Here is a 24330-nt window from a genome sequence, read left to right on the forward strand (position 1 = left end):
ACCTATTTTCCACCTTATTTCTAGTTGCAAAGAAGTAGGGCAGGTTTAGCAGGCCCTGTCCAAAACCTCTGTACAGTTGCTGGAAAAAAACTTTTTCTTAAAACTTGGTAATTTTTACCATTTTTGGATTTTTATTTTTTTTTATACTGATAGGTGGCAGCCTTTTACTTCTAAGAGCAGTCATGTATGTTCAATTTTACATGTTGTCCCTGCCTTCTAGCAGACCTGTGATAAAACTAATGTTAGCTTTAGGGAAGAAGGATATTAATTCAATTGCTCCCTGGATATTTTTTTTTTTTTGTGATCAGGAGTCTGCACAGAGGTAGAGCTGAAGTAAAAATAGAGTGATAAAGTTTCTGAATTATCTTGGATTCAAGATAAACACACCATGCTAGGGAAATAAAATATGGACCTGGGTTTGAGGATGAATGCTGTCAGGTAACAAGATGTGTCCTCTCAAAAAAAAAAATTGTAACTGAAGAGCATTGCTGCTAGGGAGAGCAAGAACTGAGTTGTTTTACAGCATAATGAGCCACTTGTTCAGAGCATTTCAAAATAAAATGAAATTTAAAAAATATAGCTATCCTGGGTCTGAACAGAGATCATTTTTCTTGACAATCTGGTCTCTAGCTCTGACCAATAACATATGCTTGGGAGAAAACATACAAGAATGGACTAAGTTTCATTCATGGTAACCAGTGGGCTTGGACACTTGAGCCAAAAATTGCAACAGGATTGTCATGCTTCATAGACTTTTTTCTGTGCACAGACTTGTCTTTTAAATGCATTTATACCCTTGGAATTAATGACATCCTGAGTCAGTGACTTTTTCCAGGCTGAAGAACATGGTGTTTGTTTAACCGCTGCTCCCGGATACTGTCATGTAACTCTGTTACTCTGCCACCCTGTGATATGGGAATATGGGAGAAATCTACATCAAGCTACTATATAAATGTTTCATATTCCTTCCTTATTATTCTTACCATTCAGTTTGCCCTTTCATTAACTCTGAGCTAAAATGCTCAAAGGCCTATCCACGTCTGACTCCAAGATCTATTTTTTTTCGAGTGGTAATGCCGAGTTTAGGGTCTGTCACTGAGTATACGCACTAAGAGTGGTCTAACACTCCATATACATTCATTTGCACTTGCAGTGAGCTCTCCTGCCAGCTCATTTCCTTGATAGTGTCCTTGAATTATTCTGCAGCTGTTTATAGTCGTTTGAATTGCAACTACCAAGAACTCTTTTTTTATTGCTCAGTTATGACCTGGAAGAGGAGGTGGACAACTTGGTGCCCAGCACAGACACTTATGCTGCTACAGCAACAAACTTGTTTAAAAAATTGGACTGAATAGACAGTTTTTACACTTCAGTTATTAATCTAAGAGATCTTCTATCTTACCCTGCCATACTTTGATGAAGAACTTTGCTTATAAAGAAAGCAAAGAACCTCATCAAAGGCTTTGGAAATCAAGTTACTCTATTAATAGGCTCACCCATGTCCACATAGTTTTTGATTTCTTCAAAAGATGATAATATATTTCTGCGGCATGGCTTTCTTCCACGAAAGCTGTGTCTATGGTTTACTGATTTTGTTATTTATTACTAGCTTCTTTTCAGCACAGAAGTCAGACTTAGTGGTCTGCAATTCTTTAACTCCCCAGGGCCCTTTTATAAAAATTGGTGTCATGTTTTCCTCCTTCTGTTTGTTTGATAACAAGGCTGGTGTCAGCAATAGTTATACACCACAGTAGTTTGTCAATTCGTGTTGCATTCTTTTGGAAATACTGGGTTTATAAAAAAAAAAAAAGAAAAAAGCAATTAGGCTATTCATGGCAGAAAAATCCAGTAGAAGCTATCATGCAGGTATCTACAAATTACAAAGTCCCTAAGCTTTAGGTAGCTGAAGATAGGAGCATAAAATGAGGGAAGTATTACTGCGTGCTTGCCCTGCTTTTGTTCTCTTTCCTGGGTATCTGGCGTTGGTCACTGCTAAGAGTTCAACGGAAATACTTAATTTAGCTTTCCTTCTTCTGAAGTGGTCTCTTTTCATTTTGATCATCTATCAGCCCAACAGACTTTCTGGCAGGCATCCTGCTTGTGGTGGTTGAAAAAAATATTTCAACAGCAGCTTTTATACTTCAGTAAGCTATTTCTCAAACTTTTTTTTTTTAATCTATCTTATTATTTACATTCAGTTTGCCTGAATTAGTGCTCATTTCTGTTTTCCTTGTTTGGACACCACCCTGTGCATTTAAAGAATGTCTGTCTTACTACTAACAGCATCTGTTTTTTAATCATGCTGGCTTTCCCTAGTTCCTGACTAGGCTTTTTTTTTTTTTTTTTTTTATGATTAATGATAAACACTCTCAGCTTCTAATACGGAGTCTTTGAAAAAGCTCCATGCTACCTGAAAGCATTTTACCCTTAGTTTCTCTCTTCAATAAGCCAACTCACTTCTTTGTAGTTCCCCTTTTCAAAAGGAGGTGTTACTAGGACACGTCTCGCTTGGCGTTAGAACTTGAGTGCATTGTGGCTACAATTAGAGTGTGGCTTCTACACAGGTATGTCTTCAGCTGAGCTCCACATTGCGCTGAGGGCTCAAAATATGCTGCTTCTCCTGTGGGTGCTGTGATGCACTGCCCCTGGAAACACTAACTAGTGATGCCTGAAATGGTGGTCTCTGAAGCATGGTTTATATTTACTGTGTCTCCTGAGGCAGTGGGAGTCTCCTGCCTGTGTCTTCTGTCCTCTCAGGTGCTCCGATTCCTCCGTACATGTCCGCAGGTGCTGTCTGAGTCCTGCTTGGGCAGCCAGTACTTCTGTGTGGTGGTATCGATGGCTTCCCCTCGTCTTCATGCTAGAAGGTCCCTCGCACATTTAAGCTCTAGTAATCTGGTTTATTTTAGAGAAGGCAGTCCTTCCTGGATAAAGTTAATCAATTCCAAAAATTTCACCAGGTACTAATGAATTCAAACACGCTGCCCTACACGATTTTCTCATCCAGGCACTGAAGCTCTGCTTCTTGGGTTTTTGGCCGTTGCCTGGAAATTTGGTAAATCCAGCTGTTTTCTCCCTCTTCCCATCTGGAAAAAATAAATAAATTGTCCATGTCCTCTCTGCCCCATGACTGTGGGTATGAGATGCTGAATGAGTCCTCAGGCCAGGCCTCTGCTGTGCTTCTTCCAATCTGTTTTACTACTTTCCATGGTGTAGCTAAAGATAGGCATGGCAGAGCAGGCACGGTGCTGGCCAAAGGGGCTGTGGCATTTGGAGCTGTGGGTACAAGCCTCATTGAGGAGACTTGCTGCAAAATCAGTCCTGCAATTCAATGGGTTTAAAATAGAGACCTAAGTGAAGTGACTGTCACTTTTAGAAGTCCAATTGCATGGAGTCTGTGGTTAATGTTCTTTTGTATGTTCGCATTGAAGACATTAGTTCTGCTGTGTGACTACCTAAGCAGAAAGTGTTGTATAATAATATTTTTTTAAACATACTGGGATTAATACAAATCCCAGTGTTAAAGGTTGTCATTGTGTGTTGGCCTCCTTCTGACGAGGCAGAGGCAAACTGCATTTTGCTTTTTAAGTCATTATCCTAAATGGATCCTTGCAGGATGTAGCCTTATGCTTTTTATTCCCAGTGGCTGTTGTTAATAGCTGGTTTTTTGGGGGGAGAAGGTATTAATTTTGAGTTGGAAGCTTTTTCACGGTCAGGATGATGGCTATGCCCTTGGTAAAACCAAGTTGGCTATTCCCAGTCACCTTCTCCTTCATGTACTTGGAAATGGCTTCCAGCAGCATATGCTGTGTCATCTTTCCAGGGGCTGAGATTAGGCTGGCTAGCCATAGTTCCCTGGATCCTCCTTCTTGAAGGTGGGCATGGCATTTGTCTTTGGCAGTCGTCAGGAACCACTGTTGAGTACCAGGACCTTGTAAAAATGGTAGAGCGTGACCTCACAATGTCATCACAAGCTCCCTCAGCACCCTTCGGTGCGGCCCATCCAGTCCCATGGACTTCTGCGTGTTTATCCCATTTGCTGTGATACGTCCAGTGAAGTGGTCCCTGAACCACCCTTCCTCTATGGTGGATATTCTTTCGCTTCTGCAGACTTTGCCACTAGATGCAGGGACTTGGGAGGTGTGACAGCAAACCTTGCAAGTAAAGACTGAGGGAAATCAGGTGTTAAGTGTCTCAGTCTTTTCTCTGTCCTTTGACACCAAGTCGCACCTCATTCAGCAGTAAACCCGTGTTTTCTTTAGTCTTCCTTTTGCCTACAAGCCCTTCCTGTTGCCCTTCCCATCTCACAGATTTCAACTCCACCGGAGCTTTGCCTTTAATTCTCTCTGCATGTGCTCAGGCAATGTTTCTGTACTCCTAGGTAGCCAGTCCATGCATCTACCTTCCCTACTCTTCCTTTTTTGCATTGGAGCTCCATCAGGAGTTCTTGGTGCAGCCAGGTGGGCTTTCTGCCATGCCTGCTTGACTTACTGCATGTGGGAGTGGACTGTTCTGTGTTTTGGGGAGGTTGTCCTCAAAGAAGCCATTCCTGGGCGCTTTTTGGCAAAGTTGTAACACCTGAGATCATGAACTTCTCATGGCAGATGTTAGGAAACATTCAAATAATGGTTTCTCTGTGAAAGAGTCAAAAAGGCAGAAGAAACTGCCTGATGGATAAAACCACTGATGACTACGAGTGTGGAGCCCTGAGAGGAGGCTGTCTGATAAATGGCTCATTTCAAGAGCTGCACCTGGTTACACAAGACCAAAGCAATGTGAGTTGTTCCAAAGAATCTGTATTCAGTATTTAAAAAAAAAAAGGTGTCTACAATGCATTAGTTGCAGTAGCCTCTTTGTAGTTTATTTTACCTCAAAAACACTAAGGAGCAATGCAGGTTTTCCTTTATGAAGTTCACTTTCACAGTAGAACACTCCAATCCACATCTGCCATTTCCATTGGTATATTTTGCTGGGCTTGGGTCATGCTTATTGCACTTTGGGTTGAAATTTAAGTCAAGAAGCATTCTCTTGAAGTATATTGTAAGTGATGCTCTGTGAAACTCCTTATCTGTCCTATTAACTAACTTACATTACTGTAGAGCCCTTAAGCCAGGGATGTTCGTACTGTTGATCAGATTTCATGCGAGGGTAATTAACTGTGTTGGCTGTAAGAAAGCATCAGTGCTCAACGTGCATTGCTCAGGCCTGATATGCTGTTGTTATCCAACCCATGGAAGACTTGCTTACATATTTTTCTTACTGACCCAGAGGGTTTTAGTATTTTGACTCTATTTAAACTACATTTTTTTGACAGCTTCTTTTGACGAATGTTGCAGGAATCTTATCCTGAGTCGTTTGACTGGGAGAAGGAAGCATCATGATTCTTTGTGCATGTTTATGGCATGAGACAAATTAATCTCTTCCTGGATTTTTTAAGTATGACAATAGATAACTACTGTCCGCTCACCAGTGTGAGCCAGAATTTCAACTGCATCACCCGCACACATCTGTCAGTCTGACCATGGCAAAATAAATATTTTAAAGTGTTTTTTTTCTTCCATGGATTATCCAGTTTGACTTTTCCTTTTTAATGACGTTATTGCTGTTACAGGGCATGCCCCCTGGGCCATACAAATTTGTACTTGAATAATTGGATCTGTTGCCATGGGTCACCTTTTTACTTCAAACAGAACAACTGCCAATAAGCTTTTGTTGAAAAACCTCGAAAAGTAACTCTTCCTTGCTTGAGTACAATGTTCCTTGTGTACAGAAATGTATTTTTGGAAAACTGTTTTTGCAGCTCACGACATTTTATAAAACAAATCAAAAGGGAATGAGAATTGGCTTGTTTTTTAAAATCATACATGTGGTTTTGAAGGGCGTTTGTTTTATTTTTTTATTATTTTTAGTACAAGCAGAGGAGGGATTTCTTGCCAAAAATAAAGACTTCTGGCTTTACTTAAGAATACATACATGCAGAGCTGTGTGTTGGTAAAGCAAAGCTGTTAGTAAAGATATTTTTCCTATCATAGTTTGATGGTGACAGCTTGGACCCTTTGGTTGGCTGAAGTGCTATTAAAAGTATCAAACCGTATAGAAAATTTTTGGTGCTGGAGTTGAGTCAAAAAAATACCAAAATCTTTAGTTGTAAACAATTACTTGGGGTATGAAATAAGGCAGATCAATCTTGGCTGCTCATTAGAAATGGCTGGTCTTTTTACTCTGGGCAAATAACATGAATTTAGTATGTTATTTTACAGTAAGTAGTTAGGTGTCCAGTCAATCTTGTTGTAGCTAAGGAGATTGAATAGAAAAGTTCTGGAGTGGAGCCTGCTTTCTTCAGGAATGTGATTAGTTCTTTAATTATAGCACTGTGCAAATTACATATTTGATACTGTTATATGAAAAAAAAATTCAGTAATTACTGTTGGTATCTGTGTCATTGGAAATGGAGCATTAGGGACTTGATTTCATTTCATGTGGTACCTTGGGAAAATCTTTTATTCAAGTGCCACACAGTACACTGGAACTGTTCTGTAACCAAGAAAACTAATTTTATAGTATGCGCATAAATCTTTGTCTGCCTTACTGAAGGCTGGGGTTGAGAATCAGGTGAATTATAGTGGTCACACTAAATCAGGAAGGCTGGCTTTCCTCTGCAGGTTATCAGCTGCCTTACTGCTGGCAAGACTCCTGGAGGAAAAAACGTGTTTAAAATGTAATTAGCCATGTATTGTCAGAGCATCTCCTTGTGGTCAGGAAAGATTTGAATTCCAGGCATTGGCCTTAAAGCAAAACCAAGCATTTTCTGTTAACATTTCAGGTCCCAGTAGTGAAAACTACAGTGAAGGTGGATCCCGTCTCTTTAGTGTTGGCTGCTAGCGTTTCGAATTTTAATTTTCAACAGAGAAATAGTTCACCGGAAGAGTACAAAGAAGTTGGCAGAGGCGCCAGGTGTGTTATCTGTAGTTGGATTTACTTGCCTGTGCATTTGAAATGAGAAGACCAAGCTCTGAACAGGACCACTTGCTCAACAGAAAAGTCTAGTGCAGCACCTGGAGTATATTTAAATACTGCCTTAAACCTTGACTTTGGAGGAGGGGGCAGAGAGAAGTCTGAGAGGTTTCCTGCAGCTGCTTGTGTAACCTTCCAGGTGCTGTCTTGCATCATAGAAATTTTGGGGCAAATGGCGGAAGCATTCTGTCAAATGAGTTGTAATCTGAATGTGAAACTAAAAAATTAAATGAACTTCTTATGCTCTGTCTTGTTCCTGTTAACCAGAACTTACTGTGGTAAAGCATTTAAATAAACATGCATGATATAAGTCATAATTCAGTCCAGCTGAGCATGGGCAGGAACTTCAAGGTTTAATCTCTGATGAGCAAGGCATGGTGGAAATAAAGTACTTCTGTGGGACTGAGTCCACTGCCCCAAGCTTCTTTCTAGCCTTTTGTTTATTATATTAGGTAAATTAGGTTTATTATATTAGGTATATTACATTAGGCAGCGTTTGATAAATCCAAAATTATGCACAGCCTGGATTCTCTTGAGCTGTACGTAAGCAAACGCATCAAGCCGTAACTTCCTAAACTAGCGCCCACCTCAATGGAGAAATGCCGAGAACTGCCACACGCAGCGAGTTGTAGCTTCGTGCCAGCGTCTTCTGAGGTCACAGCGCTGGCTGCCTCAGCGGGGAGAGGGGAGTGCATCGCCACAAACTGCTCTCCCACAGCTGACCCACAGCCGCATCCTGCGCCGTGCTGAGCGATCCGCTCGCCCCGTCTCCTCCCTGCCATAGCGCGCAGTGCATCGCGGTGCTGCGGGAGGGCTGGAGATGTGCGGAGAGACACTGCACCGCTTTAAACCGAACCAGGAAAGAAGAGGGCTTTGGCTCCGTCTCCCTGTCGTGTGGCTTCCCCTTCCCTGAGGAAGGAGATTTATTTTGACCTTCTACCTGCCCCAGCTCTCCTGCCCTAGGGTGTTTATTGCTTTAACTTCTTCAGTGTTGGGCAAGTGATACTATGGGCAAGAATCCTGTGGTTAAAAAAAAATGCAAAGTGTATTCCTTTAATTTTCCTGTTAGCCCTAACGTTGGGTCTCTGTACAAACCTTGCCTGAATTTGGATCGTGGCACTTTATGAGGTGTGATAAGAGATGTAGCTTGTGCTTCCAGGGGCACTAATAACAAAATTAGTCACGTAGCCTTGCAGGCTACTTCAGGAATGGAAGTAGACAAAGCTTGTAGCTATTGCAAAAATAGGAAATGCTGTTTCAGCGTAGGTTTAAGCTGTTAGGTAGTGTGTAGTAGAGGTTTTGTTGCTGTCTGCTGAAGGGGAGAAAAAAAATTTACTCAGCTGATCAAAATGTCCTTCTTGGGTTGTCTGTTCACTTCTCTTCCAGAACCCCTGTTTTTTAAGTTGACTACTGTAATCTTACATTGATGTTGATGATGCATAAAAATACTCTTTAAGGCTTCATAGGTAACAAATCCAGTATTAACTTCAGATTTACTTAGTCATACCATAACAAAGAAATGCCCAGTTCTGTAATCTGTTTCTGCCTACTCTAGACTTAGGCAACGATCCATCTGACTTGCAGGCATCAAGCAGCCAGTGGCAGCTAGGACCTTGGTGGCATCAACTGTACAGATGAGCAAACTGGTGAAGGTGTTTTATGAAAGAAACTGGCATACGTCTTCTTAGGGGGTGATGCAGTAGTCATAATAAATTGATGATTTAAAATAACAGCAGCCCTGAATTCACTATTAAAGTATGTAAACGGCATGCTGTCTGCTGAAGGACTGTCTCCTTAAAAGATAAGAACAGGGCTTACTACAAGAGGAAGCTGCAAATGGAAACAGCTCCTAACTTATTTTTGGGCTCTGCTAGTGCTAGACCTTCTCAAAGCGTGAGAAAAATGCATGCACTATAAAGCAATTATCAGTAGGTGATAATATCACTATGATTCTCATACCACTTTAAACATGAAATAAAACTTAAAATACAACTTAAAATTTTGAACAGTTTTATATTAATGGAGAAGAGAGATTCCTTTTTATGTGTGTCAGCTACAATTTCAGGATAAATGCTAACCTGAGACCTTCAGCTTTGTACTGATTCAGGGCTCTCGGCTTAAAACAGCTGACTCGAGCTTCTTAGGAGTTGGCTGCTGGAGTGGGTACAGGAATGCGATGGCAACTGCCTGCTGTCTTGGAGAAATCTGTGCTGCTATGTTTTGGTCTGAGCACACAAGTACAGTGCTTTAAAACCCAGAGAGGGGACTGATGTGCCTTTGGAAAGCGCGGGTGCATATAGTTGGCCTGAGGAAGATAGTATCGGGATAGAGAGTCAGTTGTGGCCACGATACCTCTACTTTTCTCTGAAGCTTAGGTGCTGGTATGCTAGGGAAGTTAGGAATTCAGGATGACATGAGAAGCACTTCTGTTGGCTCAAGATCTCAAATCGCCCTCCAAGTATCTATCTTATTGGGGCTCACCCTTGAATTGCTGTTGAGGTGCTCTCCTTCTTCCCTTGCATTTTTGCTTGATGCCTGGATTTCTCTTCCAGTAGAAGCAGCCTCTAGCTTGGGCTCTTTTTAGCCTGAGGAAATTTAAGCCCACATCTGCAGCCACAGTGGTTGCTAACAGGGAGGCTGTAGGGTCATCCAGTCCTTGGAGCATGTACCCATGGTCACGTTGATTGGGCCAAGGGACATCAGTAAGAGCAAGCTAATGAATGGAGTACAAAGCTGCAAGAGCAGAAATTTCCTCAAGCGGAGGAGCGCTCCAGCCCCACATGGGTCCCCCATAAAAGGGCTCCTCTCCTGCTGTGGCTGGTGCACGACTTCGTGATCGAGGGACAGGGTCGTCCGTGTGGCACAGTCTCCAACAGTGCTGTTCCCTCCCAGGGGTGGAGAGGGAGTAGGACTAATTCATGTCTTGAGTATGCAGGCTAATAAGTCAGAAGAAGTGTTACTCACCCTGTTTCTCCATTAGGTCACTACTGTATTTTTCAAAAGGTTTCTTCTCGTTCCAGTGACGAGTCAGTCCATGTTTTTGCTCAGTAACACCAGTGCTGATTTGGGGACGGGAAGTTTTTATTCATGGACTGATCTGAAGGTGTTGCTTCCTCTCACTCCGAGTTCCCTGAGGAAAGGAAGCAAACAGAGCTGCTCTTCCCTGCGGCGCTGCCAGCCCTTCACGGATCGGTGCATGCCTGCTCCTTCTTGCCCCGTACAGTAACTCTTTACAGGGGCCAGGAAAAGCAATGTGAAATGTCTAGGGGCAAGACTAGCTTGAGGATGCTACCCTCTCATTCCTGTATATCTGCTGCAATGTGCCGTCCTCTCAGCTATACCAATAAGAATTTGAACTAAATTTTTTTAAGTGAGTTTGTTTACTGATATGGTTCACGGTATATAACCACAGCTGGCCTGCAGGCTACACCTGAAAGGGCACCGTGCTACCGTATGTGGGCAGGACAGCACCCAGGGATGAAGCTGGAGGTGAAACATATTTCAGTCCTCTTTGTTGCAGACTCTTTTGTACTTTGCATCTGCCCGTGCCAGTTTTCAACAGCTTGCAGCTTTTGCCTGGACACTCGTATCTCCTTGACCCTATCTTTTAAAATTGAAGCATGAGTCTGGAAATTCAGGCTTTTTATTTTCCTTTTCTGGCCCCTAAAATTTACAGGGAAACTAGTGCTGTAAAATTCAGCTTCAAACACAAGGAGAATGCATTTCTGGTTTCTTGGTATTTGGTTTGCCAACCACTGGATGTCAGTGCTGCTCCACTGAAGAAAAGCTCTTCCCCGCTTCCTTCCCTGTGGATGTGAAGGAAATGAGAGTGGAGGCTCCTGATTTTTGTCGCTGAAATACTTGAGCGACATCTGCATTTCTTGAAAAAATTGCCACAGAGATTAAAATATTTCTTAATTGCACGTATCGAAAACAACTACCATGTTTCAAACCTCCAATTCTCAATGCAAGATGAGAGACAAGATCGTGCATAGGGAGTTGCTGCAGTCTGTTGGAGCTTATGGGCTTGATGAGTCAGTCTGTGGACTGTCCAATAAGTGAAATATAGCTGCTGGAAAAAACTAAAAGTATGATCTTACTAGAGGTATAAATGTAGTGCTTTTATGGCTTGCAAATGGCACATTTAGCAACACCTGATTTTTCAAGCTTAAAAAGTAAAACTTGCTGACAGATGTGAGGAGATTAAGTTGGATATGTAGCAAAAAGCCTGTCTAGACCTCTGGTTTTATGTTTTAAAAAGGTATTAAATACAGATCAAAAAATGCTTAAAAATTGCTCACAGATGTGTTGTTCAGTTCAGGCTTTTGTAATAGGTTTGGCTTTTTTAAATTACGTTACGTTACTTACTGTCTTTCATTCTTATGCTCTTCACCATTTTGTTCCTAAGTATGACTTACCTACACGACCAGAAGTGAGAGAAGTAAGCAACCAAAAGATTTGGGGGTTTTTGCAGTGTTTCCCTTGTTTCTGTTGAAGGCAGTCTGAAATGTTGTAGCTGGCTGTCTTTGTTATTGGAGAGCAAAAAGATTTCCTAGCTAAACTGCTGAAAGCGCAGGTCAGTGGCACAGTGCATCAGATACTGCCTTCTCCTTTGAGGCAAAAGGTGCTATTAATTTCCACTGTATTTTACATGGAGCTCTTGAATGGCGTTCAGCTGGCATGCCGATTTTGAATGTGTAACACCCCGTTTTCCTCCATCTTAACATAACTGTATCACCAAAATTAATCCAGGTGAATATATGTGTAAAGCAACACAGTTCTGGTATTAATTTGTTATTAAACTCACAATGGAAAATCTTCTATGCAGCCAACTTAACGTACCTAGGTAGCATATCCACTTTATCTCTGCAAATGGCTAAATAAGTTGTCTCTTGTAGCTTGTCCTACAAATGGAAGTATTGCAATCTCTAATCAGCTGAAATCTTTTGAGAGGGATCTGTGGAAGGAAAGCAACAGTGGCCTGAACCGTGCATTTAAACAGTCGGTCTAGCACTTGTATGTTGGTAGCTGATAAATATGATTAGCTGCAGCTACTTCAGGCATAAAAAAACTGAGCTGGAGGATTTTAGTCAGTAAACCATACTTGTAGAGATAGTGCTGTTTCAGAGGTTGCTTACAGCATGCCTGAGTAAGAGAAGAAATGCCTTATTAGATCAGACTTAGTTACAGACTGTTTTGATTCTGTAATTTTCTTTTCCCACAGGACCAAAATTAATAGTTTGTTTCTACCAATTTCTTTTTTTTTCCTTGGTGGGTGAGAAATACATATTGATGCTGTTCCCTGACAATAAGTGAAATACATCCTTCTTCACCAAAAAACACTCCTTAAATACCTGTAGATCTGTTACATGAGTTCTTTCCACATTTAACTTCGTTGAGTTTCAGAAACTCTGGTTATTTCTGATGATTAAGGTAATTTTTCAAACACAGGAATGTTTCTGTGCATTTAAGCTTTTTATTGTATATAGAGAAATATAACTATGGAAGTCTGCATCTGTAAGTTTAAAAGTTTCTATTTGTCAAGAATAATTTCTTAATATGTAATAGTTGTCTGTGAAAGGTCAGATTCTCCCTCGTAGAGACTTTACTTGCTAAAAGATGAAAAAACAAGTCTTTTGCCCATTGAAATCAAAAGTGCTATGTCTCTGGGTTTGGTGATGGGAATTGTATTATTATAGTTGGGAAAGGGGCTAGTGATCAGGTAGGGAAACTTCCAGGTGAGGAAATAGCTGGACTGGTTGTAGTTAGGGAGACTGAACAGTCTCATTTAGGGATGCAGTTGGGGAAACGGACATTACAATTGCAAATGAAATCCATTGTTGATAAATGTGATTAATAAATATTGGAAAGTGTGGACTGAATTACTCATTTTGCTTGTTTCTAAATCATCCGTCATTCTTCAGGAAAAAAGACCTGAGTCCAGGTCCACAGTAAAATTGAAATGCAGTGTGTTTTAAATGGATACATAAGTGCTTTTCATGGCACGCCAAGCTGGAACCCACCGATACAGATGCTTAAATTGAAAAAATTTAACAGGAATGAACATAGGCAATAGTTACATTTCCTGGGTCACTCTTTCTGACACTGGTTAGTCTTGCATGTTTGGTTGACGCAATTGTCATCTGTCATGTTGACTACTAGAAAGATGTATGTTATAGCCAGATACATGCTTGATTGAACCTGTTACTTGAATGTCCATTCAATGCATTTGTAGGGTTAGAAACTGTTTATTTTGATCAAAATTTGTCGTCTTGTTATTGTGATAGCATTCCTTGTCAAATTTTGTAAAGGCATTACATTTTCAAATGATCTATAAATCCTTGGCCTTTTTCTAAAATTTGGCAGCCCTTCAGTGTTCATTTTCTCGCTTTATTCCTCGTGAGTTTTCTACATGGTTTTTGTTTGGTTTCTCACATCTCTCTCGTTTTTTTTCCCCTCTTCTCCTTTCTTTCAAGGAAGGAGCCCATTGAAATTGCGCCAGGTTTGAAACCTGTCCTTGGCAGTCTACTTTTTAAAAATTTTTACTTCTATCTGTTAAAAAAAAAAAAAATACAATTGCACAAATTTGGCCAAAGCTGTTACCTTCTTACATCAGTGAAACGTGACTGCATTTTGACTAGGGAATGGAGGGTTTAATGGGTTTGGTAAGGTTGTGTATTTTAAGCTACGTTTGTTATACCTGAAAGTTTAACCATGACTAATAAATAGTAGAGATCATATCTTGTCTGCCATGGGATTACATTTTTCCCACGAGTAACTGCTTTTCTGACAGTTCTTGCAAATCGAGATAGTCTTATGCAGAGCAGCTGACATGAGCATTTCACGTGCTGCTGCTGTGCTTCTAGTAAGTTTACTTACTATGTTTAAATCTCTTTTATTGTGAAAGGGCAGAAATTAATGAGTTTTGCCTTGCTACAACAATGTTCGTAACTTTGCTAATTATGCGGATTCTGCATGTGGACTGTATAAAGCCAACAGAAACCCTTTATAGACAGTCCTTCTACTGGGTAAATCTGATTTTAAAGAGTCTTGGAAAAAACCAGCACCATCTTACTGCGATGTTATGCAGTAGGTTGAGCCAAAGGCACAGTCCATCCTAAATTGTGATATCTGATGTTTTGAAGGGGACCCCCATTTTGGCAGATGCAGTTTGGGGCTTTTTCTTCCACTGTTCTCTGCTGGCAACACAAGCAGCGAGGTGGTGGTGGTAGGCATGTCTCTCTGCAGGGTCCATGTAATGCCATCCACCTACACAGGGGGAAGGAAGCATGTAGCTGTTGAGGCAGTAGTCATTGTTCACCAGCTGCATCCTACCTCTTTCAGGAGGCAAAAAAGCTTGCTGGCTGGAAGCAAGCTGCTCGTTGGGTCTCGTACCTCTGTGATGCTTAAGCTATATTACCTTTTATATCCTGTTTCTCTTTTAATCTGAAGAATAGCCATCAGTGAAGATTTCATTTGCACAAAGATGTTATTAAGCAGTTCTGCAAATCACAGCGTGAAAACTAATAAAATCAAATCTTTTTACAGATGCAAATACTGGCATTATGATGATAACCTGCTCACCTCCAGCGTTGTCATTGTCTTCCATAATGAAGGATGGTCCACACTCATGAGGACAGTCCACAGTGTCATTAAGAGAACTCCAAGGAAATACTTGGCAGAAATCGTGCTGATTGATGATTTTAGCAACAAAGGTATATTTGGAATATTAACAGAATACTTGTAGAAAAGGAAGCTTTATTTTTTCTTTAAATAGTTTTCTTCTCGTTTATTACGTGCCATGGAGAATTGAGTTGACTCTGCAAGAAAAGTAAGTTGCTTCTTCACAGTCCTTTCAGTTTTCAGTGAAGGGAAAGCTCTTTTCCAGTGAACTGCTTTCATAAAGGTGGCAGTCCTTTATGTGTGTTCAGCTGTTTGAAATATAGGATTTGTGGTGGACTCTCTACCACAGTTGTGGAGTAGTATATAGTAGAAAGCTGGGATAGCTAGTACCTCTGTTAGCTCTTATGAAAACAAGTAGTTTTAAGAGTATTGAGGGAGTTTAAGTTAAGCCTATTTAGGAATAATTTCTTGCTTCATTCCATATAGGAATCCAGATTCCGGTTTTTAGGGGGGCTGGGGTTTTTTTTACTATCATAAAAATGTATCTAAGGCTATTGAATTATTCTGATCCATTTTCAATATCTTTCTAATTTCCAACATCCTTTTTTAATTAAACATCACGTTAAGGTGTTTATTGTTTCTTATTGGGGGGAGGGGCTTTTAAGAATTTAAGTGTGTTTTAATTTCTGCCTTTCTTTGACTCTTGCATAGCAACATTTTCAGAAGTCCAGAGGTTTTCCTTTTCCTTTGTAATATCCATTCTGGTCTTGGTTTATAGTCAGAATGTATGTACTTAGGTGTGATTCTTATATACATAAACATACACTGACTTTTTTCCTTTAATGGTGATATCTTCAGTGTTAATGCAAATTAAGGGAAAGAACTGGAAGTGGTATGCTAGAGATACAAGATGATTGATATAGAGGAATTCTGTCTGGTTTTAAGCTTTAAACAAATTTCAAAATAGTGCACCAAAGCTGCACAGTCTGCAAGATTTTATTGCAGCATAGTTCTTGAATAGAAGTTGACAGAGAAAAAGAGTAGATGCGCAAATAAAAACATCACTTTAGGTGTGCGGGATGACAGTTTCTTCTAGACAATGATGATGATGGCTTTTGAGAGCACAGGCGAGTTTGAACTGGTCAGCAGCATAGGATACATTCCCTTTACCCTCCTCTTTGTTTTTATAATAGCTGAATTGGGTAGTGGCATGGAAAGCAGATGACTCTGTTCTGAAACTCTCCGTTTTATCAAGTGATCTGGGCTTCTCCCAGTTCCAGCCTCACAGGAGGTTGTTTGCTGTGGGTATACCAACTATAAATTTTAAAACTGAACTCATCACATAGTTGGGGTTGCCTTTTTTGAGTATAAATCATCATTAAAAGTAGTTATTGTATGTTAATTTTTACATCATACCTTTAGGTAGGTAGGTATCTTTTTCTGTTTGTTTTTACAGGAGAGGAAAAGTTACCTGTATTGTAAACTTGACTACATCTGGCTTAGTCTAATAAAGATACTGATTGCTACATTATAGTCTCCTGTATCCTTTTACAGCTTTTGAGAATTTGGCTTAGATACACACACACGCTATAAAACAAAAATATCTTCTCTCCTAAGGGATATAATTTTAATAATGCAGTCAGCAGACATGTGCTGTGTTTCTCCTTTTCGTCTGGGATCACAGCTTTCCTTCAGAGCTATTCAAGGACCGAGTCAGCTGTATAAAATAACGACGACACTGATGGTCTCTAGAAAAATAACCAGATTTTTTACTGATGATTGGACTCAGTACTTGGGTTTCCCATGAGTTGTAGGTGACTCTGTGCTGTGTATATGTAATTCATGGAATGAGTTTGTCTGGCATAACAACTCGTACTACAGTTTTCCAATATATATCGATTGTTAAATAAAGGCAGTATTTTTCAAGAAATTTGTTTTGAAATACAGAACTTTACTTATGCTTTCTGCTCATATATGAATGGTTAGCAGATACAGCTAGCCTGGACCTAACATCCAGCAGACCCTTGTCTCTATATTTCCCACACTTCATTTTCCCAAGTAACTTTCTTGAATCAGAAAATTCAGTAAAGCAAGCTCAAGATGCAATTTTCTCATGTATGAGTGACTGGAAAACAAGCACGGACTGGAATGGCTCTGAACACCTTGCTGCAACTGTACTGTTTCACTATAATAAGTCTTCAAACTGCTTTAGGCTATTACTTGGTAAACATAATTAACTTAATTTCAATAATTCAAATTGCATTCTAGGTGAAAAATGGCCAGGAGAGTAGAATCTTGCTCCACTTCTTTCTCCCCAGAGAGAAGCATGAACTAGTACAGGCTGCGAAGAGTGCCAAGCTGCCTGAAGAGATCTCCAGTTGTTAGGAGAGCTGCAAAACACAAACAGTCTTAATCATAGCAGAGCTGCCGGTGGCTTTTTGCTTTTTCAGCCAGAAGAAAAGCAGTGCTGGCAGCACAGATACAGGATTTTCTCCTTCCCCACCTGCTTTCAGACTGCACACTTCATACCTGCCTTTCCACCCAGGAAAAAGCGTCTTATGCTTTTTGAGACCAGTGTTGAGGGACACAGATGCTGGACTGGGTAGACATTTGCTCACACTCGGTGTGGCTGTCCTTATTTCTTAGCTGCCGCCTTCTCCAGCGATACGAAATTAAAATGGAGCGTAGTGGTTGCAAACACTTCTAAAGGCTAGCTCATAAAGAGCCCAGCCTGTCCTCCTTTACGAGAAATCCTCTTTCATCAGAAGGGAGTTACAGCTGCATAGAAGCTTATATATATTATGCCTTACAGGGAGGAACAGTTGCAATGCTTGGAAAATGTTCTTTTCATTGTAGTTCTTTATACAAAGTCAGTTGGGAGCAGTCTTTTTGCTGAACGACACTCTCTCTTCCTTCCTTAATCTCTTCTGCAAACAGCAGGGTTTAACTGTGGAGGACTGCATGGAGAGATGTGCTGAGTTCTGCTCGGGCATTTTTTCCTTTGTCAAAGCACAGAGGGAACAGTAATAAGAAGATGACACCAAGCTAATTGAATGATGCTAGTTCTGGTATTTTCAATGGACACCTCTGTATTAATGCATGTTAGAGTCCAAGAGTGTTGCAACAGCTTCTATCACAGTGTCAGTGTGGCCACGCTGCTGCACATGCTCCCCCCCCGCCCCAGTTTTTCTTGTGCTTCTTGATAGAAACAGTTTATTTTGCTGTGAGTGCTACCTGTGTGGAGGATGCAGCTGTTCTGGAAGGGCAATGAGAATTCATAACACCAGATTTTCTGAAGCTCCCTACAATTACAGTTGTGTATATAGGTCTTCAACAACTACTTGTTATGTATTTAGGTACCAGCTTTATTTCTTTTTGAAGCGTAAAGGTCAGCTGGTGCAGCTCGCTTTTGTAGCCCGTGCACCTGTAAAGAGTGACTGCAAGGTAAATACCAATGTTCCTAGTAGTGTTTAAAGGCTTTGTCTACCTTTTGTGTTTCCTTATTTTTTCTTTATAGCTATCTGTATTTCCCACTAATGCAGCATCCTGTAAGATAACCAAAGGGGAAGTAATGAGCGTAGAAAGGTAACAGTATTTTTATTAACTTGTTTAACAGTGCTTGCAGTGAGGAAACTGAAGCATTAATCAGTGCTTGTGTTAGAGCTAAGAGCGAGCACCCCACGTTAGTAGTATTACAGTACAGGGGACTCAGGGGCAGCTGCTTTAGGGAGGACTTCTGATACCATTTTTCTAGTTCTCAAACTGACATCCATGAGTCGAGGGGAAAAAACCTGCTTTCCTCCTCCTCTCCCACCTTGTAATCTGCAACGCCTAAGATCTTTTGGAGAAAGGACGTGTTTTTAAAAAACATTGATCCGTGCTTTAATCATGCACTGAGACATGAGAGAAGAACCCAAACAAGGGAAGACCAGATTAGATGGTTATAATATTTTGAAAGGTAAAATACACATTTTTAAACAAAAACCAGAATGCTGTAAGGCTGCTAACAGATGTCATAAATACACATTCTAGGTGAACAAAATTTAATGTTGGCCAAACAGTATTTCTAACTGTAAAAGTATCAGGATTTTATACACTACTGTCATGCAGGCTTTGTAGTATGGGAAGGAGGGAAAATTCAGTTTTCCTGTGGGAAATAGCACTTGCTGCTAACCCTGGCATCGTTTCAGATAATGGACTGCAAAGTCCTGAGACTTGTACTGTAGAAAAGCTTGACACAATCAATATGACAGGTTTTTACAGCTCCCTGTGAGCCTTACATAGTTGAACATTTGTTAACTAAAACATTTGGCTTCATAGGCAGGAGAGCTGGAAATAACTTCAGGTTTTAAATCTTTAAAACATTCCTGACAGTCCTTCTGTAACATGTACTTGGAATTTGCAGAATAAATAATGGTGTGGTATAAAGATTCTCTTAGTACCACTTCAGTATGACCTCATAACTCTTGCTGATTTTATCCTATAAAAATTTATATCACAGCTATCCTATCATATATTCTATATATATATTACATGGCATATTATTCTATACAGCATGTGATAAAATTGTTTTCTCTAGTTTGATATTTATGTATCCTTGAAGTTTTCCTAATGCACAAGGATTTACAAAAGAAATTGTAAATATGTGTGGGAAAGGAGAAGAGGATACGTAAAACTTTTAGTTGAGAAACCTTATTCTTTTATGAAGTTGAAGAGGAGGGATAACAAGAGTATTAAAAGATAGTGGTTTCAGAAGATTGTTCTTTGGTATAATTGCTGAATTTTCAAGTTTGGAAACTTTGCTTCCAAAAACCACCACTTCCATTTCAATTATTTATTTGTAGCCTTTGTTAAAACTATCATTCTTTAAATACTGTTGGCAAGAATATAAAACATACTGAAATGTAAGTAGCAGCAAGGTCCAGACTTCAATCATTTTCATTCAAGGTGCAGAAAATGTTGCTGCTGAAGCAACCTGATGGCTTGTTGCTGCTGGAAGGGACATCCTTCTCCTTCCACCTCTGCACATCCCCTCTCCTGTTAGATCAGCACAGACATGGCATCTAGCAGCCTCTCGGAGCTGGTGCAAACCAGCGCATGGATGCCTCGGCTGTAGCTTAGGTGGCTTATTCTGGTTCCCAACTGAGAGAATCTGAAGCTGCAGGCAATTCTTTTGAGCCTTTCAGTAGAAAAATAGATTTTAAATGAACACTGGTAGTTAAATCAGCGTAGCCTCAAATGGCCAGTGCCTGGCTGCCGGCCCTTCGGCCTTTGTGAGTTTTCTCAACAGAATCATCTGTGCAAAAATATTATGCAATACTAGGATCCTTTTTTTCAAATTGTGTGGTAGGAATGTGGTTTCTAGATCAGTTTGGCAAAGACCAATGTGCAAATACAAATCGGTAACCATTTAAGTGTAGCCCATCTTGATTCTTAGGCAGTTACTCATCCCTTTACTGACCAAGTCCCTTTGGCTAAAGGTTTCCTGGCTCATCAGTGTGATGAGCTACAGCTCATTCACTGCAATTTTGGCCCTCCAGTTATTAATTTCATTAGAAGATTACCGTAAGACCACCCAACCCCAAGAGGGAACAGGTCTAGATGAGGGAGGGCAATAATTTGAATATGGGGGGTTTCTGTCTCAGGTTTCCAGGTGTCCTGGTTTCAGCTGGGATAGAGTTAATTGTCTTCCTAGTAGCTGGTACAGTGCTATGTTTTGAGTTCAGTATGTGAAGAATGTTGGTAACACTGATGTTTTCAGTTGTTGCTCAGTAGTGTTTAGACTAAAGTCAAGGATTTTTCAGCTTCTCATGCCCAGCCAGGGCACAAGAAGTTGGCACAGGATACAGCCAGGGCAGCTGACCCAAACTGGCCAACGGTGTATTCCATACCATGTGACGTCCCATCTAATATAGGAACTGGGAAGGGGGGGGCAGGGAATCGCCGCTCGGGGACTGGCTGGGTGTGGGTCGGCGGGTGGTGAGCAATTGCCCTGTGCATCATTTGTACATTTCAATCCTTTTATTACTACTGTTGTCATTTTATTAGTGTTATCATTATCATTATTAGTTTCTTCTTTTCTGTTCTATTAAATCGTTCTTATCTCAACCCAGGAGTTTTACTTCTTTTCCCGATTTTCTCCCCCATCCCACTGGGTGTGGGGGGGGAGTGAGTGAGCGGCTGCGTGGTGCTTAGTTGCTGGCTGGGGTTAAACCACGACACCAGGTCTAATAGACTGACAGAAAATTTTGTGAGGCAGAAAGTGAGTGAAGAGAAATGTTTAACTGAGAAGTGGTGCCTTCAACTGCACATGCGACTTTATCTGCTGAGGAAAGACCATGTGCTGAAGTGTAGAAGCTTCTCTGCCTGATTGAAATACAGGCAAAGACCTGAAAGCCACTGTGTGATATATGGAAGTGACTGGGAATTGTCCACCCACCTGCCCTGCGGTGTGGCCAACCGCTTCAGCTGCTTTTTCTTCAGATATGCCAGAGCCAGACCTGTGCCATGAAGTCAGAGAGCTCCAAGTCTTGATCTCTTCGTGTTTAGTGTTTGTGAGCGGTAGTACGAGCAGTCGAATTAAAGATTCTTCTAAATGTCTGCAGATATTTTTAAGTAGAGTTGGATTTGGGTTGTATTAAGAGTACAAAACTGTTTCTTATTAAACCTTACCAAAATTATTTTTTTTCTTGTTATTTGATAGCACACTTAAAAGAAAGGCTGGATGAGTATATTAAGCAGTGGAACGGCCTTGTAAAGGTATTTCGAAATGAGAGGAGAGAAGGTTTAATCCAAGCTAGGAGCATTGGCGCCCAGAAGGCTAAACTTGGACAGGTAGGAGCCGGTTCACACACAAGTCTGTCTTATTTTTCTTTTTTGGGAGGAGAGGTGGTGGTGGTGGTGGTGGTTCTATGTTCAAATAGGTGTGTAGAAACATAGTATTGTATTATCAATATTGTTTTAAAAAGAGATTAATTCTACTTATTTAAACGTCTTTTTTTTTTTATAATATGAAAGCATTTCAGTGTAAATAAGCTTAATTAAATCATCATGATCTCATATACAGAAATGTAAATGTCTTTACTCTTTTTCTTTTGAAGGTTTTGGTTTACCTTGATGCCCATTGTGAGGTGGGAATTAATTGGTATGCGCCACTTATAGCTCCTATATCTAAGGACAGGTAATGTTCTCCCATTATTTCCAGTGTCTGGTCTCTTAGGAAGAAAAAGTCACAGTAACAATCTTTACTTTTCAAACTATAGTTTTATATCTATATCAGTATATATCTATATCAAACTACATCAATATTTGCTGTATGATTATTTTATTATCTCCCAGCATAAAAGTTATGTAAGGAGGAAGGAAAGTAGTCAGGCAAATAAATCTCTGGATAATTTATTTTAATAGGCATACTGAATATTTTGCTTAGTGTAGATTAAATATAAGACAGCTCTTGTCTTTTGCAGTGATCTGAGGGACTGTTATAAAAATGTTCTGTTCTGGCTGAATAAGGAACCTGATTAAACAAAATAACTAAACAAAAATGTGATTTTTGGTAGAGGAAAAGTAGCAGTAAGTGTTTTGATTTAATGGGGGTTTAAAGTCGCCGTGATCTCAAGAGTTTTATAACCTTCTCATCTTTGGTCTTGCAATATGGTCTTATTTGTTTCCTCTGAAGCATTTTGGAGCATTGTCTCTAGTGAACCAAGGCCAGCGCTTGAGCCTGTCTCTGCCTCAAGCCCAGGCACTTGCTTGGAGTCAGTGGTGGAAATGCCTGCGCTGTGTGCGTGGGTGACAGAGGAGGGACGTCCCCAGGGGCTTCATTTCTTCCAGCTGTTGAAATGCTGCTGTTGCTGTGTGCTACCACGCTCTTAGCTTGTGTGGTCAGGGGGTATGTGTGTTTAGGAAACCATGCGCTCGTGTAAACTCTTTAATCCCACAAAATAACTGCTCAGTCCTAAAAACTATTTGTTAACCTGTCGTACTACCAGAACTTTCTTGAAGAGGTGGAATTTGTGTGTTTTAAAGGCTGTAACTCAGCTTCAAGACTGTATTTGGACTCGGATACTAGAGAGAAGATGGAAATGCTTGTGTGCTTCCATCGAGTATGTGTTACTCTTTTACATGAGAAAGGCTGGTGAGAACAGGCAGCTTTACAGGCATCCTCCAGCACCTCCCGCACAAGCAGAGGTTACGTGAGGACCAGCGATGCTGAGGCGTGCGGTGCCAGGAGGGCATCGCTCAGCAGCCTTCTTCCGAGCCCTGGTAGCCTGGGTGCATCGTGCTGCCGCTTCTGCCTCATAGAAGAGCACGGCGTTAGCGTTTCTTTTCACCCCGCTTATTTTCCTGTCTCAAAGAATTTGACTTAAAAAGATGGAAATGCTCAAAGTTTGGTCGACTGGGAAACTCATTTGGAAAATTTGGGGAGAATAACAAGATAATGTCTTTTTCTTGGTGAATATTGTATGTGACAGATCACAGTGAGAAGTATATTGCAAATCAAACAGGAAAAATTCTACTGAAGACTGCTGCTAGGAGAGCACCAGTAACATTTTTTTTATCCTGAGAGGTTGGATTTGCAGGGCAGTCGAATAGGACAGAACAGTGAAAATCCATGTTTACACTAGTAAAAGCTAAGAGCTTATCATACTTGTTGACAGCTAAGATCTAATATGAATAGAAATTACAAGAAATAATAATACTGTGAGAACCCTAGTCCTCTAAGGGCTCCTCTGTTGCCTCCAGCAGTGCTTTATTAGAAGACCCATGTCAAGAAATACACATAAAGGAAAAAGTACTGATAAACAAATTGATATATTAGCATTTCAGACCTAACTTTTCTGCTTTCAGAACCTCTTAAAACATAAAGCAAGGTCTATCTCTTTTTTCTTCTAATGAGGCTTCATTTTTTAATAATATGTTTACAAGTGACTTTTCATATAAACTGCTCTATAAGCTTAATAATTAAAGGTGTAAACTTCAGATTAGACAGATTACTCTTCTGAAATTGTATTTTGCTCTCTCTTTCCCTTCTATAAATGTTTCAGAACTACATGTACTGTACCTCTAATAGATTACATAGATGGGAATGATTATTCCATTGAGCCACAACAAGGTGGGGATGAAGATGGTTTTGCCAGAGGGGCCTGGGACTGGAGTTTGCTATGGAAACGAATTCCGTTAAGCCACAAGGAAAAGGCCAAACGAAAACATAAAACTGAGCCTTATCGGTAAAGCGAGCTGTTTACATACTGTGCATCTTAATGAATAATTGTCTAAACCCTTTTGTTTTTCCCTCCCCCCCTCTTTTCCCATGAACTACGGTCGGTGCACGTGTGCCACGCGGGTCCTTGCACATAACTGCATCTTCCTTGCCACCATCCGCCACCCTGCAGAACCACATGCACTGTGCCGCTTATAGATGTCATAGATGGCAACACTTATAAGATTGTGCCCCAAGGGGGTGGTGACGAAGATGGGTTTGCTAGAGGAGCGTGGGATTGGAGTATGCTATGGAAGAGGGTTCCCTTGACCAAGCGAGAGAAGGAAAGCAGAAAGACAAAAACTGAACCGTATCGGTAATCACTAAATCACTTACCCGTTTCTTCTTTTTCTGAAGTCAATATTGATCCACTAAAACTTGCATGTACTTCTAGCCTGAAAATCTTTGTATTTCTAACCACAGCAGCTGCT

The 24330-nt window shown here is 40.6% G+C and overlaps 1 protein-coding gene across 3 annotated transcripts in view; it reads left to right on the forward strand.

Moving 5' to 3' along the window:
- The window catches only part of GALNT7 (polypeptide N-acetylgalactosaminyltransferase 7), a 76833-nt gene that overhangs the window by 36335 nt on the left and 16168 nt on the right, over positions 1-24330 (forward strand). For 2 of the 3 annotated variants that reach the window (XM_069787035.1, XM_069787050.1), the window contains exons 3-6: positions 14563-14729; positions 21341-21471; positions 21738-21817; positions 23685-23867. In XM_069787035.1, coding sequence (XP_069643136.1) covers positions 14563-14729; positions 21341-21471; positions 21738-21817; positions 23685-23867 — 561 coding nt within the window. Of the gene's footprint in view, positions 1-14562; positions 14730-21340; positions 21472-21737; positions 21818-23684; positions 23868-24032; positions 24216-24330 lie in introns of all 3 variants that reach the window. The other variant, XM_069787041.1, reaches the window with a different exon arrangement.

This window comes from Haliaeetus albicilla, chromosome 1, assembly GCF_947461875.1.
Source record: "Haliaeetus albicilla chromosome 1, bHalAlb1.1, whole genome shotgun sequence".
In the NCBI taxonomy this organism is placed as follows: Eukaryota; Metazoa; Chordata; class Aves; order Accipitriformes; family Accipitridae; genus Haliaeetus; species Haliaeetus albicilla.